This window comes from Monodelphis domestica, chromosome 5 (assembly GCF_027887165.1).
Source record: "Monodelphis domestica isolate mMonDom1 chromosome 5, mMonDom1.pri, whole genome shotgun sequence".
Lineage (NCBI taxonomy): Eukaryota > Metazoa > Chordata > Mammalia > Didelphimorphia > Didelphidae > Monodelphis > Monodelphis domestica.
The window spans coordinates 40758265-40775400 of NC_077231.1; the positions used below are offsets into that span (position 1 = coordinate 40758265).

Genomic DNA, 17136 nt, shown 5'->3' on the forward strand with positions numbered 1-17136 from the left:
GTACTAGAAACACTAGCACCAGCAATTAGAGAAGAAAAAGAAAGGTATTAAAATTGGCAATGAGGAGACCAAGCTATCACTCTTTGAGCATGATATGATGGTCTACTTAAAGAATCCAATAGAATCAACTAAAAAATATAGTGGAAATAACAACTTTAACGAAGTTTCGGGATACAAAATAAATCCACATAAGTCATCAGCATTTCTATTTATTTCCAACACATCTCAGCAGCAGGAATTAGAGAAATTCCATTCAAAATCACCCTAGACAATATAAAATACTTAGGAATCTATCTGCCGAGAAACACAGGAATTATATGAACACAACTACCAAACACTTTCTACACAACTAAAACTAGATCTTATCAAAGGGAAAAACATTAATTGCTCATGGGTAGGATGAAGTAACATAATAAAAATGACCATCCTACCCAAACTTATCTATTTATTTAGTGCCATACCCATCAAACTTCGAAAAAACTTTTTTACAGAATTAGAGAAAACCATAACGAAATTTCATTTGGAAGAACAAAAGACCAAGTATACCCAGGGAAATAATGAAAAAAAAATGCAATGGCCTTGCAGTCCCAGATTTCAAACTATACTATAAAGCAGTATACATCAAAACAATTTGATACTGGCTAAGAGACAGAAAGGAGGTTCAGTGGAATACACTTGGGGTAAGGGACCTCAGTAAAACAGTATGATAAATTCCAAGATCCCAGTTTTGGGGACCAAAACCCAATATTTTATAAAAAACTGCTGGGAAAATTGGAAGACAGTGTGGGAGAGATTAGGTTTGGATCAACATCTCACACCCTACACCAAGATAAGCTAAAAATGGGTGAATGAGTTGAATATAAAGAAGGAAACTAAGCAAATTAGGCAAACACAGAATAGTATACTTGTCAGATCTTTGGGAAAGGAAAGACTTTAAAACAAAGGAAGAGCTAGAAAAATATCACAAAATGTAAAATCCTTAATTTTGATTACATTAAAGTTTTTGCACAAACAAAACAAATGCATCCAAAATTAGAAAAAAAGCATAAATTGGGAAACAATCTTCATTACAAAAACCTCTAACAAAGGTCTAATTACTCATTTATAAAGAGCTAAACCAGTTGTACAAAAAATCAAGTCATTCTCCAGTTGATAAATTGGCAAAGGACACGAATAGGCTATTCTCAGTCAAAGAAATCAAAACTATTCATAAGCACATGAAAAAGTACTCTAAATCTCTGATAATCAGAAAAATGCAAATCAAAACAACTCTGAGGTATCACCTCACACGTAGCAGATTAGCTAACATGTCAGGAAAGTGAAAGAATGAATGCTGGAGGGGATGTGGCAAAGTTGGGACATTAATACATTGCTGGTGGAGTTTTGAACTGATCCAACCATTCTGGAGGGCAATTTGGAACTATGCCCAAAGGGTGCTAAAAGACTTTCTGCCCTTTGATCCAGCCATAGCACTGCTGGGTTTATACACCAAATAGATAATAAGGAGAAATACATGTACAAGAATATTCATAGCTGCGCTCTTTGTGGTGGCAAAAAATTGGAAAATGAGGGGATGCCCTTCAATTGGGGAATGGCTGAACAAAGTGTGGTATATGTTGGTGATGGAATACTACTGTGCTCAAAGGAGTAATAAAGGGGAGGAATTCCATGGAGACTGGAACAACCTCCAGGAAGTGATGCAGAGTGAAAGGAGCAGAACCAGGAGAACATTGTACACAGAGACTGATACACTGTGGTACAATCGAATGTAATGGACTCTTCCATTGGTGGTAATGCATTGATACTGAACAACCCAGAGGGTTACAGGAGAGAAAACGCTATCCACATTCATAGGAAACACTGTGGGAGTAAAAACATTAAAGAAAAAGAACTGCTTAATGACATGGGTTGAAGGGGATATGATTGGGGATGTAGACTCTAAATGAACATCCTAATGCAAATACCAACAACACGGAAATGAGTTCTGATCGAGAACACATGCAATAACCAGTGGAACTGTGCGTCGGCTATGGGAGGGGTAAGGTAAGGGGAGGAATAGAAAATGGTTATTGTAACCAAGGAATAATGTTTGAAATTGACCAAATTTTTAAATAATGAAGAAGAAAAAAAATGCAAATTAACACTGTGGTATAGAATTGAATTTAATGTCCAATACTCCCAAGTATTATATTTTATTAGGTTTATTAATAATCACTATAAATAAAGGAAATAAAAAGGTAATTATCTGACAAATAATGTCACATGACTAAATTCTCCGGCCTATTTAAAAAATCACACTGACAGCCACTGTAATTACAGGGAGAGAGAGAGAGAGAGAGCCAGAGGCTGGGCTACAGAAAACTTATATCCTCTCTATGTCAGCACATAACATGAGAAGGAAAGAGGGGTGCTGGGAATCGTAGTTTTCATGGTAACATTCTAGTTACACCATTCTCCCTGTGATTCCCATGGGAAACAAGCATGTAGAAATCTCCCAGATTTACATGCCTCTTTTCCCCATGGAATCAGTACACATAACCAACATATCTAAAAGATCTGTAACTAGAGGTACATACAATATTGTACTTTCTAATGGGAAACAATAATTTTGGGATAAGAGGGAAATAAACAACCAATAATTGCTAGGTGCATTTACACAAAACCAATTAAAGGGCATTCTCCTTTGGCATAAGAGTGTACCTACAAAATAAATGTGTTCAACCCTCCCACAGTTCAATTTCACTACATCCCAAAGTTCAAAACTCTGGATCTTTTGGTACAGTGTGAGATTTCTGCAGGCATCTCCATGGCGCCTTCTCCAAATAGTTCACTTTCTGGATCTGGAGAGGTAGCAAATTTCTTATCCTAAAATTACTCTCAAACAAAAAATTTTTATAAATTTAAAATTATATGACAATTATACAATCCCCCTGAGTAGGGTATTGACCAACACACAGATCATCCTGAGATACATGGCTGTTATGAGATATGTGAATCAGTTGTTAAAATGAAGTAAAAAAGGGGGCAGCTGGGTAGCTCAGTGGATTGAGAACCAGGCCTAGCGACAGGAGGTCCTAGGTTCAAATCTGGCCTCAGACACTTCCCAGCTGTGTGACCCTGGGCAAGTCACTTGACCCCCATTGCCTAGCCCTTACCACTCTTCTGCCTTGGAGCCAATACACAGTATTGACTCCAAGACAGAAGGTAAGGGTTTAAAAAAAAAAGGAAGTAAAAAATATATAAGAGGAAAAGGGAAAAAATCAAAATTAAATAGTATATAAAAATTATGGGCAAGAATAAGCCCACAACAGGTCCTAGAATCGGGGCCTACTAAAGTGATTTATTTCCCACAAGCCTATACGCAGCAGTATACAGACCCAATCAGCAGCTAGGACTACAGAAAATTGCCACACTTATAAAAGACAGAAAAAAGGCCTAGGTTTTGTAGTAGGTGGGAAATAGCATTCCCTGGTCTGATTTTACCTTTGCTCTCAGGGATAAGGGAGCCAGTATGGCCATTAGACTGAGGTATTTTGTGTGAATCTGGTACAGGGAAATCCTGTGTCTGACATTGTCAAACAGCCACTTCCTTGAACCCCAAAACAAGTCCTCTGTCTTGGTGCAGAGTCTCACCAATCCCATCAGGATTGGTCGGTCTCTGACCTTAAAGCTTTTGGACATGCATTAATATTAGGGCTAATGGATATTGTAAATTTGGTGCAAATCAAAAACCCATTAATACTGGTAATATGTGCTTCAGGTACAAAAAAATGAGAGAAAAAAGAAAACTCAAATACTCCATTGCACATACAAAGAAAAACAATAATAAAAATTTTTAAAATCAAAAGTATATAGTTCACAATCAGTGATATACTGTGTTAGTCCATGGAGAGGCAGAATACAAAAGTTTCTCTACCAAATGGAGCCGAAAAGCCTCCCTGGATTAGTTTAAAATCAGCCTGGTAGCTTAATGGGGGTAGGAGTAAGTGTGGGCTTAGGCAGTGTGGAAGGTGCTCAGGAATTCCTGCTTGGAGCATGTCCACTCTGAGCTGCTAAAGCCCTTTCGGCATGCATGATACCCACAGGGCAGGAGGGAGGGAGGTGGCGCCCAGCTAATTAGCTTCTCTTTGCTCTTTGTGGGGCACGAAAGGTACTTGAGTTGTGTTTTGATGGGAGCTAGAAATGCCCTGAGGTGGTGACTAGGAGCCCCAGCCTGGGCAAGCATGTGGAGAAAGGCAGTTGAAGGTGTCGACCCCAGACAACTGTGCCACGCACTGTGGAGTCATCCAAGGATGTGATGGTTAAAAGCCTGGAGATGGCGAAGTGTTTTGAATTCTGAACAAAGGAATTTGTCATTTATCCCAGAGACAAGAAGGAGCCAGTATCGGGAGCTTTTCTAGCAAGAAATTGAGCATTGTGCGTTGGGAATATCATGTTGGTAAGGATGGATTGACAAGAAGAGGCACTTTTGAAGGAGAGGGAGGATTCCAGAGGCAGTTCCAGGAGTCTGGACAGGGGGTGACTTCACAAAGTCCTCTTCTTGTCTGTTGTTTTAGAAATGTTTATTTTTATCATTCTGAATATCACTGCATCTTTTTAAGATAACGAATTCTGGTATTGTAGTAGAATGTCGTTTTTGTTCAATAATTTTGTATATTTTTATTGAACTTAAATTATTTTTCCTTTTTTTTTTTTAAGGGAAATTGGGGATCACTGGCACCTGGCAATTCAAGAAGCAATTTTGGAAAAATGTAGTGATAATGATGGCATCGTTCATATTGCAGTAGACAGAAACTCATGTGAGGTAAATTAGCTTGCACTTATTAATTTCGTTGATTTGGCATAATGAAATTAAACTGACTGTAATTATTATTTCATCACAGGGTTGTGTTTATGTAAAATGTCTATCTCCAGAATATGCTGGGAAAGCTTTCAAGGCATTACATGGCTCATGGTTTGATGGTAAGAAATTTGTTTTATAAACATTTTGACAAATGTGATTTTATGTATTATAATCACTCAACATTTCAAGTTAAAGAGGAAACCATTTAGATTTCCATTTCAGGTTTGTGCATCTTTCAGGAGCTTTTTCTCTTAAGAGCTAAATTTCTTCTTAGTCTAAAGCATTCTTTGTATTTTACAACAGGAAAATTGGTAACAGTAAAATACCTGCGACTAGACAGATACCATCATCGCTTTCCCCAAGCGCTCACTTGCAACGTTCCCTTGAAGCCATCAAACAAACACATGAACTCTATGTCTCATCTCCGTCTTCGGACAGGCACAGCTAATTCTCAGGGAGGCTCCTGAGAGAGTGTTTCTACCACTGCTAAGACTATTATTCACAGCAGGAAAATCCCTGTTTGGCTGCCGGTCTTCCTTTTTTTTTTTTTTAAGCTTTTTGTATGTAATATTTTCATTGATGAATACAGGTCTGCTTGAATGTTCCAGAAATCTTCAGTTTCCAAGGAGACTTAGCAGTAATATTGAACAAATAGAGCAATTGCTTCCTGTTACTTGAGGAGTGCAAATAAACCAATGCATTTAAAATTTTGCATGAGGAACATTGAATTTATTAAACATTTTCCATTATGGTGGTTGTGCATTTGCACCAAGAAGTGTTTTAATAACCACATAAAAGCATGGTGAAGAGAAGACTTCTTGCATTTTCATAGTTTCCCGTTAACTAATGTGAGTTTTTGTAACCAACCACCTATATGGTTCCTGATGGCTGATAGGTAAAACTGTTCATTTCAGAAATTAATCTTAGGTTTCTGTTGCTATAAGAGATTCATTTGCTGCCACTGGAATATGGGGACATTTATTTGGCTTTAGTGGTTACATAATAGTGTGAAGGGATGCAGATATATTTAAACTGGTTTTTGTATATATATGTAAATGCTGGTGGTGGCAAAGGTAGTCCTGTTCTGTGAGGATGTCTGCATTAATGCAGTAAATAAGCTTCCTATTTTATTCATAACCTCATGTTTTATATTCTATATAAATCTATAGGCTGTACCATCACTTAGGTCAATCAGCCAAACACCTTAAAGTATTAGATACCAGTTTAAAATATCTTTTATAGGTTTTATATAAAATGTCTGGCTATGATTTTGTGTGAAAGTTCTGATACCAATTGTAATGAATTCAAATTTATGTAAGCAATAAAGAAGCAATTGGCAGATACTGGAAAAATATTTTGTGAAAAGCTGTATTTATTATAACAGGACTGTGACAAGGAACCATTGGGATTGAGTCATTCTCCCAATCTATTTATAATTTAATAAAGTCTTAACCACCCAGTTATCTGTAAAGTTGGAAGCAGTGTACCATTTTGCAATAAAATGTACATTTGTTTGACAAATAATATTTGCAATTTTGGGTTTGAGAGCTGGAATTATAGTAAATGTACAAGTGACAATTACTTTGTGCCTCAGTATTAAAATTCAACTATCAGTAAGTTATTTTATTACTGTTGATAATTTCTGAGTAAGAATGAGCAAAATTTAGTTGTATTCTTCTGATTGGCTCTCCTAATATCCTGTTGATACAGCAGATCTATCAGTTCTTCAGAAGGAATTCTGCAGAGATAGCAAGCCTGGAAATACATGAGTTCTAATAATTGTGTTGAAAGCTCAGTTGTTTGTTTTTTTTTTCTTCCTGTTTTTGTAAATGTGTTGGGTTTGCAGCATGAACTTGCACAGATAATGCACGTTTTCTGGTTAAGTAAACATGATGCACACTTCTGCAACACAAAACCCTATTGTGCCTTACCTTCGTGCTTTTGTGGGCACCATGTTTATGAAGAATAAAGGTGGATTTGTTAACTGCAGAGAATACATTGAAAATTCTCAGTTTACGTCTCAGATGCTAAAGTGTGAAAATATAAATATATAATATATAAAGTAACTGATCTTGCTGTATTTTATGTGCATCATAGTGATTTGTTGACTTGAGCTTAGTGACCCCATCTTGTGACCTGTTGCAAGAATGAATGTAAAAATAGTTGTGGCATTTTAAAAGGTCGCCTTTTGATGCAAATGCATCTTTCCCTTGCTTCTAAAATATATTTCATGTAAACATTGTACATTTATTATTGTAATATGTACTATTATGCCGCATATTTTACCTACAACTGTTTAAGCTGACCAATATCCCTTCCTGCAAGACAGATGGGAATGTGTATAATAATCTAGACATTTGAGACGTTCAGATGTTTGATGTAATTTGTCACTTGTCCTGTTTAAAAAAAAAACACAAAACACAAAAAGAAAAAAACTCTAATTAAAAGTTTATTAGGGGTTTTTAATATATGTTTGGCCTTTTAGATTTTTTTAATTGCCTTGTGTCTGTCTGTCTCGTTTTCTCTGGAAAAAATGATGGCTTTTGTTAAAATTTTTAAAGACGTTGGTAAGAGACCTCCTATATTGTTCAAACGATTCCTTTAGTGCTTATTAGCAAGAATACTTCTTTTCCTTAGGCAAGAATTGTGACGGTTCTTAAAAGACTTAAGGTTTTATTCTTCATTGAGGATGGGTAGTAGTGACATTCCAGGAATGACAACATTTATATTTTGGGGGAAGGGGAAAGAGAAATCCGAAGGAAATTTTTCCTTCCTTCCCTTGGGACATCTGTTGCATGCCAGGTACTAGGGATCTGAAGACATAAGAGGTAGTTCTGTTTTCAAGAAGTTTTATCTTCCTTTGGGGGAAATAGGGACAAAATATACATAAAGAAAATACAAAGTAACTTCACGGGTCTGGTTCTCGGGGTGATGTGCTCGAGCCAATCTGGGCAGGAAGCGTGGAGGATAAACAGTGTCGGACTGTACCGGGTGGTATTAAGAGCCTGGGATGAAAAGGCTGCCCTTTCCTGCCTTGGTGCACCTCCAGCTCTCCTGGCAGTGACTCCCCAAGCCTCCCTTTGTGCATCAGTAAAGAATTGCCCCCCTTATCCGAAATGGGGGTAATGATTCTTCCAGGGCCCCCAGCAGTTCAGGCCTTTAAGCCCTAAAGCGGGGGTTCTCCATTTCTCTTCTAAATTAGGTCAGAAGTGAATGCATTTACCATCTCTACATCTTTACACCAACTCTACCCCATGACTGGAGTGTCATTTCCTCACCTCCCCCTCTAAGCCTTCAAAGTCCAAGCCAGGGTCCCCTCACCAGAGAGGAGTACCAAGAAGAGATGGAGGATCATTTCTGAGCTTTTTGAGGAAGCTCAGAGTACATGGCTCTGGCTGGCTGGCTAAGGGAGGAGGAGGAAGAGAGAAGGTTGGGAGCAGACTGTGAAGCGTAAGTCAGGAGGATAAAACAGGAGTAGTAGCACTGTCCCGCAGAGGTTGGGGTCCTTCTGAGCTTAGAGGAATTTTGTGTGGCCCCAGTTCACTTGGTCTTGGAGTGCTCTCTTCTTGCTCCATTCAGCAGCACCTTGAAAAGTAGAGAAAGATGGTGGAAACAATCCAGGGTTGGCAGTTGGCCAAGGTGGGCAGGAGAGGGACCAGTGAGTTGAGGAGCAAAGGATGCTGTAGAGTCGACCTTGGCCACGCTGGGGCTGAGCTTGGGAGGGGAGCTGGTGAAGTTAGAGCTTGGGGGCGGGGAGGGACCTGTGAGATTTCTGAGAAACAGGAAATAGAGCCCTTTGAGAATGAAGCCCAGACCTGGGGGGGGGGGGGGGGCACAAGGAGGGATGGAATCTGGTCAGGAGAAATCAAAGCTGTAGCCATTCCTGGGGGAGAGGCAACAGCAAAGAAAGGAATCGGAACAGTGCATGCACGGTGCCCAAGCTCGGGATGACGGCTTCTTATGAGCACAGATGCTCGGTGCTTCTGATGTCATGGCCAGAGCCGTCCTGGCCGCTTTTCCTCATCTGCCTTGAAAGAACAGCAAACAGTGAGACTATTTTCTCCTGTACTTGGCCCTCTTCCGCCCTCTCGGGGCTTTCCAAGACTGGTCTAGACCAGTAAAAGTGACTTCAATACTGTTAGCACTATCTCAGCCAGGCCACAGAGGCAGCTGCTGGAGGGGCAGCAGATAGAGAGCTGTCCATGGAAGAACTCGGGCCAAATCTGCCCTCAGACACAGTCACCCTCTTCTGCCTGCTTCAGTGTCCTCCACTGGACAATGGGGGTCCTCATAGCACCTCCCTCCTGAGTTACTGTAAGGATCAAAGAGAAAATTTTTGTAAAGTCCTTAGCACAGTGCCGGGCACATAGTAGGCACTAGGTCACTTGGTGTTGCTGAGGTAGATTGTAGGACTTTATGTGGGAGCCAAAGCTCAAGGAACTGAAAATTTAGGGTATTTAAAGACAAATCAAGTTTTGCATGTCTGCAACAAACTGCCTTTTCGAGGAAGGGGTAGGAGAGAGGGAGAGAATTGGAAACTGTTTTTTTTTTTAAACCACTTAAAAATGTTTACATGAACTTAGGAAATAGTGAAATAAAGATATACAGTATTTTTTTAAAAAAGAGAAAACGTAAATGGAAGTCCTCCACTATGACAGGAGTTGGTATATGGAGAAGATGACTGTGATCCCACGTTGCATTTGAGGAAGGGGAGAGAATATTCTGAGGACTGATAGATAAATTCTGCTGGGACTTTTGAGTGATAAATACAAATGTAGTGAACCTCAGAGGAGAGGTAGGTACTAATATCCCCATTTTGCAATGGAGTAAACTGAGGCAGGCCACTAGCAGTGAAGTGATATGCCTGAGGACCACACTGCGAATGAGTGACTGAGGTTGGATTTGAGCTGATGTCTTCCTGATTCCGGACCCAGGACCCTATTCTCCATCTCTGAGGGGCAAAGTAAACTTTGGGGTCCTTTCCAGCTCCAGACCTGTTCCTGCATGTGTCCTGTGGCAATGGGGCTCCCCAAAGAACTGGCTGTAGTATTCCACCATAGCTCTGAACATGCTTGTCCAGGATTGCTGTGTTTGCCTCCGTGCAGTCATCACGTATGAGCTTTTGACTCTTGGGTCTTTCTGAATCGCTGGTCTCTCTGGCTCTGAATTCGTGTTTTTGCTATTTCTTTTGTTGCGATAGTATTCCACTGACATACTATGTTGTGATCAATTCTATCCCAAACTTGACCATCATTTATTCCATTTTGAATATATTTCTATTTCCTCCATAACCTAAAATAGCACTCTGAGCCCAAGATATTTAATAAAATCTTGTTGAACTGTTCTGAATATTACTTGAGTAGCATAAAGCAACAAAATTCAATGAAATTGGCTGAGTAGAATTTGGAGGTGGAAAGAATTCATGGTCTTGTATCAATCATCTACTTTTGAGAAATTTCTCTGCTTACCCCAACTTCTACATAAAAACAACAACAACAAAAAAAACAACCAATACCCCTTTCCTTTGTCCTTAGAATCATCACTAAGTATTCATTTCAAGAGAGAAGAATGGTAAGAACTAGGCAACTGATATTAAGTGACTTACCCAGGGTCATACACCTAGGAAATATCAACCACTGACCCCCCCCCCCATGCCTCACAACTTAAATAATGTCCAGATTTACATTCTGTGCTTCTAAGAAAAAATTCAGAATAAATTCCCTTGCACTTTCTCTTTCTTTAAGAAATCCTAAGAATAAGTTCCAAGGTAGAAGAGCAATAAGGGCTAGGCAATGGGGGTTAAGTGACTTGCCCAGGGTCACAAAGATAGGAAGTGTCTGAAGATAGATTTGAACCCAGGACCTTCCAGTTCTATCCACTGTGCTACCTAGGTACTACTTCCCTTATACTTCAAAAAGTAGAACAAAACAAAACAAAAATCTTAGGAGAGGAAAAACTCCCTTGGTGGAGCTTACTAAGCCATAGGAAATTTTTAATAAGTACACAGCAGACTAGTAACTCTTAAATAATGAATAAATAATGAAATAAAGTTAGTCAATTTTCATTTAACTATCTCCCCAATTATGCCATTCTACATCTTTTTTTTCCCAAAAATTTTGAAAAAAGCAGTCAATACCAATTACCTCAACTAGCCCTAACCCTTCTATAGATCCATCTAGAAGATCAAGAATTCATCACACAAACCAATGGCTTCTCAGTCTCTTTCCTCATCTGTGCAGCCTTTGGTGCTTGATTATTTATTGTTCAGCAGTGTCTGATTTTGGGTGATCCATGGTATGGACCACAGCATGACAGACCCGATGATCCTCCAGTATCTATCCAAGTTCATGTTCCTTTGTTTCCTTGACACTCTATCCATCTCATCCTCTGCATCCCCTTCTCCTTTTGCTTTCAATCTTTCTCAACAAAAGGGTCTTTTCCAACAAGTCCTGTCTTCTCGTTTTTGTGGCCAAAGTATTTAAGCTTCAGTTTCAGTATTCAGCTTTCTACTGAGTGGTCTGAATTAATTAAAGTATGAACTGCCTTGATCTCCTTCCTTTCCCAGAGACTCTCAGAAGTCTTCACCTGCACCACAATTTTGTGGTGATCAACTTTCCTTTCAATCCAGCTCACAGCCATATTGACTTTGTACAAACAGGTGATACCTCCAGATTTGCCATAGTTTTCCTTCCAAGGAACAAGCCCTCTTATTTTCCTGGCTGCAGGGGTCATCTGCAGTGGTCTTTGAGCCCAACAATATAAAATCTACTGCCACCATTTCTTCTACCTCTATTTGCCAAGAAGTGATGGGACCAGTCACCCAGATCTCAGTTTTTTCGATGTTAAGCTTCTAGTCAGCTCCACCTCCCACCCCACCCCCATTTTTCACCCTCTTCAAGAGGCATCTTAATTCCACACTTCCTGCCATCAGAGTGGAATCATCTGCTTATCTGAAATTATTGATATTTCTCCCAGCAACCTTACATCTGACTTTTATTCATCCAGATTGGCATTTCCCATGATGTAGTCTGCATATAAGTTAAATAAATAAGGTGACACTATACAGCCTCATCACACTCCAATTCCAATCTTAAACCAATCATTTGCTCCATGTTTGCTTCTTTGCCTGCTTACAGGTTCCTAAGGAGACGGGTTAAGATGATCTGGACCTTTTGTCTCTTTGAGGACTTGCCACATTTTGTTGGGATCCACACAGTCAAAGGCTATTGATTACCATCTCCTTCTGGATAGTCTCCTTGGGTTGCTGGGATGCTGCTTCCTTGGTCTTCCTCCCACTTGTTCTTGGCCTTCCTGGGGGAGTTGGTGCTTCTCAATAGTTGTTTCATCATCATCCATGACATTACACCTATCTGTGGCTGTAACCCAGATCTCTTTTTCTGTGCCCCCTTTTTCCTTTTTTTTTTCCCTCAAAGAAAGCAGTTTTCTCAGTGAGATCATCTGCTCCCTTGGGTCTCATTTGCACCTTGATGCAGATGATCTCCAGATGCATATATATTTAGCTCCAGCCTTTCTACCAAGCTCCAGTCTTACGTCACCAATTGCCTACTAATATTTCCAACTAGATGTCCTGGAGATGTCTCAAACTTGACATGTCTAAAACAGAACCCATTGTCTTTCCCCACCCTAGTCCCTCTTCTACCAACTTCTCCATGTGAAGAGCATCCTCATCCTTCCAGACTTCATAGTCACTGCCTTGGAGTTATCCTTTACTTTTTTTTAAAACCCTTCCCTTCCCTCTTAGGCTCAATACTAGTTCCAAGGCAGAAGAGCAGGGAGGGCTAGGCAATAAAGATTAAGTGACTTGTCCAGCTATGAAGTGTCTGAGGTCAGATTTGAACCCAGAACCTCCCACATGGCTCTCAATCCACTGAGCTGCCTAGCTGCCCCCTCCCATCCTTGACTCTTAATTTAATTTTCTTTCCCCTTCTTCCCTATATCCATTACTTTCTAAACCATTCTACCTCCATCATATAATAAATAGAATAATTATAGCTAGCATTTATATGGTGCCTACTAGGGCCATGTGCTGTGCTAAGTGCAATCATCTCATCTGAACCTCACAATAACTTTGCAAGGTAAGGTGCTATTAGTATTAGTATTTTGCAGATGAGAAAACTGAGGCAAACAAATTGTGACTTGCCCAAAATCTGGCTAAGTGAGATAGAATTTGAACTCAAGTCTTCCTGACTCAAGGCATTATGCTCTATCCTATAATATCTCTTGCCTAACAATAATCTAAATATTTATTAAGCACCTATAATATGTCAGCACCTACTAAGCTAAACACTGATGATACATACCCCCCCCCCAAAGACAGCCCCTGCTCCAAAGAACTTATAATCTAAAGGGGCTATAACATCTTTTCTATACTAATTCATTGCCTCCGTTTATTCTCTCTTCTCTGATATTCCCAAAGAATGGGGCTGACTGTGTTACATTCCTGGTCCAAAAGCTCCATCAGCTCCATTTGACTCCAGGATCCAGCATAGATGCCTCTATCTGGTATTTAAAACCCTTCACAATCTAACTCCAACCTTATTGTAGAAGGCATCCTCTTCCTCTGTCCCCCACACTGTATTTTCTGTTTCAGCCAAACTAGTTTATCTCTTCCTCCTCCATGACATTTCATCTCCTACGTATTTGTCTTTGCACAGCAATGATGCTCACCACCACCATCCCCTAGCCCCTGATTCCTGGAATGCACTCTTCACCTATCTTTTCCTCTCAAAATCCCTAGTTTCTTTTGCATTCAGCTCAAGTACCCTCATCTGCTGGATGTGTTTCCTGATCCCTACAAGCCTCTAGTGGCTCCCTCCTTGATATCCAGTTTTCATATATATCTTAAGTTTATTTATGTGTGTGTTTTCATTATTAGAATTTCCCAAGGACATCTAGGCAGTGGATTTAATATCACGCCTGGAGTTGAGAGGACCTGGGCTCAAATTTGACCTCCAACAATTCCTAGCTGTGTGACCCTGTGACACTTAATCCCAATTTCCTAGCCCTTGCCACTCTTCTATCTTAGAATGATTGTTAGACAGAAGGTAAAGATGAAAAAAATGTAGGTCCTTGAGTACTTTGAGTAGTTTTCTGTTTTTGTGTCCATAACACTTAGCACAGTGCTTGGCACATGTTGTTTAGTCATTTTCAGTTGTGCCTAACTCTTTGGGACCCCATTTGGGGTTTTCTTGGCAAAGATACTAGAGTAGTTTGCCACTTCCTTCTTCAGCTCATTTTACAGATGAGGAAATTGAGGCAAACAGGGTGAAATGATTTGCCCAGGTTCACCCAGCTAGTAAGAGTCTGAGGCTGGATTTGAACTCAGGAAAAGGAGTCTTCATGATGGCACTCTATCCACTATGCCACCTAGTTGCCCCTAGTAGCATATAGTAGGCACTCATGCTTATTGATTGTCCCAAGACAATTTGGAGATGGGTGAAAGTGACAGGGTTCCTTGATTCATTCATGAAGCAGTAGGTGCTGTAAAGCTCTGGAGCCACCAAGAAGAGCTCTTGTGGGCTAATCCCAAATCCCTTATGAAAGGGGTGGCTTTACTCTTTTTCTGCCATTGACTAGAGACAGGCCTTAGTGCTGTTAGGTTTCCCAGGCTCCTCATTCCCCCCAAAACAAAATTTAAAACTAAACCATAAACTTCTAGCCTGAGCATGGACAAAATCCTTCATCTTAATTTGTGGTTAAAGGAAAAAATTTTCATGATAAATTAAGAGGAAAAAAATCAAACAAAAGCCCCTGGTGTACAGAATTCAAGGCTATCACATTTAGCATCAATGATGCAGAGGACTTCAGTGAAGTGTCTGACCCTGTCTGCGAAATTCTATTCTAGATCTTGACCTATTTCAAGAATCAGCCTGGTGGTATCCTAGCAACCTCATCAACCCAGAGAAGGCTGATTCTTTCCTCTAGGTGAAACTCAACTTCACTTATCAATCTCCCTGATATCTCAGCCTATTGGCCAAAGTCTTTAAAGGCTGTCTTACAGGTGGGAGCCCCTTTCACTGCTTGGGGTTTCTCATCCACTGCTCAGGACTTAAATCCTCTGCCTTTCTTGCTTCAGAAGATAACAGCCTGGTAAGTTCTGGCTTTCATGGAATCCTGTGGCACTTTACCAGGGTCTTTGGATTTCAGCCTTCTCCTAGAACTAGAATGAGCAGCCCCTTTGAATCCATTGGGCAGCTCCCCCATCTCTGGGGTAGCCGGAGGTATTGCCAGTTTCCTTTGCTTCACAGGGAGCTGATTCAGTTTGTTTCTCCAACCCTAAATGGTAATCCAAGGTTCTATTTTACAATACCAATTTACATACCACATACTTTAAACACTCGGTAATAAAATAGTCAGCCAATTTCCACCCACAATAAGATAATTCAGTTCAATAGCAAACATTTATTATTGTGCTAGTCAGTAGAGATAAAAAGGTAAAATAATAGAGTTGTTCACCTCAAACAGTTTACAATGTAGCAGGTGAGAAGATTAAGGTGAGAAAAAAGTGAGTATACCGATAACTATTACAGGAATTTGATCATAAACACATAGGAGAGGTCCAAATAAAGTAGAAGGGGCCCTCTGTTCAAAGGCATGGAGATGGAATGTCATTTATGAGAAATCCAGCAGGCGTTTGATTAGAAGGTCCCTCCCTTGTAATCTAATGTGGGGGAAAGGAACGTCAAGAAAGGTGAGAGCCAGATCGTAAAGGCATTCATGTGCCAAACGGAGGGCTTGGTATTTTATCCTAGCGGCAAGAGGGAATCACTGGAGCTTCCTGAGCAGGGGGAGATTATGGGTGGGTCTATATTTTAAGAATAACTTCTTGGCAGCTGTGTTGAAAATGGATTAGAGAGTGGAGAACCTGGAGGTTGGAAGGCCAATTGGGGGGCAGTTGTAACAGTCCAGACAAGAGATGATGAGGGCTTAAACTGGGATGGTGGCTGTATGAGCTGACTGAAGGGGATGAATGGAAGATATGTTGTGGGATATGTGTAGAGGGGAAGAACTGGAGAAGCACTGTGGATCAGTGGAAGGGCTATTTGGATTTGTAGGCCAATGACTCATTGCTATGATAATAAAATCCTATGAGAATGACTTCCCTCAGAAAAAAATAGGGTGAAACTAAATGCTGTGTGTGAAATAATGACCAAAAAGAGATGTGTTTGTATGTGTGTGAAAGAGAGACAGAGACAGAAACAGGGATTGAGAGAGAGAGAGGAAGGCAAGGGAAAGGAAAAGAGACAAGGGAAGGGAAGGAGAGAGTAGCTTCCTGTCCTTCCTTGTGGTGGTGGTGGTTGTGGGGAAGAAGGCTCTGTACCATGACTGTTGGATCCCACTAATAATGTCTAAATGGATTTATGTGTTGCTTAGTTTTGCGGAGTTCTTTTTCCTTTTTTATTCTCTGGTGGGGATAGGGGGAGGGTGGGTGTTGGGAGCAATTTTTTGGAAAACGTAGATGATGCAAAAATAAAAGATTTACAATTAAACATTAAAAAACAAAAATAGAAGAGGGTGAGGTTTATTGAAAGATGATGAGTTTGGTTTTGGACACATTGGACAAATATCTCTCATCTATTAATCACTCATAAGGTTTTACGTTCAATTGGACATGTACAATAGTCTGGAATACAGACCTCCAGCTCTTAGATTCCTCTCCTCCATAGCTCAGTCCAAGTATTACCTCCTTTAAGAAATTTATCCAGATCTCTCCAATTGCCCTCTGCTCTGACAAACTGTACACTTCTATAGATCTTGCCCAATGTCACAGTGGGATTTGAACTCTAAATCCAGGACTATTTCCACTACAACCCCACATTGTCTGGAGTTTGGGAAGGCTGATGGAGGGTGGGAGGGGAGCAAAATTGGAGCCTGATTTCTTCAGTCTTGGACAGTAGGACAAGGTAGCAGTACATTGTAAAGAACACTGAACTTGGAGTCATAGGATGTAAGTTTGCAACCCAGTCGTGTCACATACTAATTTAGTAACCTTGGGCAATCAACAAATATTTCACATAGTGTTAGAACTGGAAAGGACCTCCAATGCCATCCAGTCTGGTGGGAGATTAAGTAGTCACACAGGTGATGACCAATAGCCTCTGACTCCAGAGCCAATAATCTCACCATATTTAACCCCATCCTTTTATAAGTGAGGAAGCAGGCACACAAGGTCCTATAGCTAATATTTATTTGAGGCAGAATTTGAACCCAGGTCATCTTCTTGCCTCCAGGTCCAGTGTCTAGCTACTACTCAGTGCTACCTCTGCTAAGTA

At 40.2% G+C, this 17136-nt stretch overlaps 2 protein-coding genes across 3 annotated transcripts in view; both read left to right on the top strand.

Annotated features, from left to right (window-relative positions):
• LEMD3 (LEM domain containing 3) overlaps positions 1 to 7313 on the top strand; it is a 95971-nt gene extending 88658 nt beyond the window's left edge. For both annotated transcript variants that reach the window (XM_056798397.1, XM_056798398.1), the window contains 3 exons: positions 4699 to 4804; positions 4884 to 4962; positions 5147 to 7313. In XM_056798397.1, the coding sequence (XP_056654375.1) occupies positions 4699 to 4804; positions 4884 to 4962; positions 5147 to 5310 (349 nt within the window). In that variant the 3' untranslated portion in view covers positions 5311 to 7313. The remainder of the gene's footprint in view (positions 1 to 4698; positions 4805 to 4883; positions 4963 to 5146) is intronic.
• A 7440-nt stretch (positions 7314 to 14753) lies between these two features.
• MSRB3 (methionine sulfoxide reductase B3) overlaps positions 14754 to 17136 on the top strand; it is a 216117-nt gene continuing 213734 nt past the window's right edge. The window contains exon 1 of the mRNA XM_056798404.1: positions 14754 to 14953. The gene's annotated coding sequence lies outside the window, so the exon portion shown is untranslated. The remainder of the gene's footprint in view (positions 14954 to 17136) is intronic.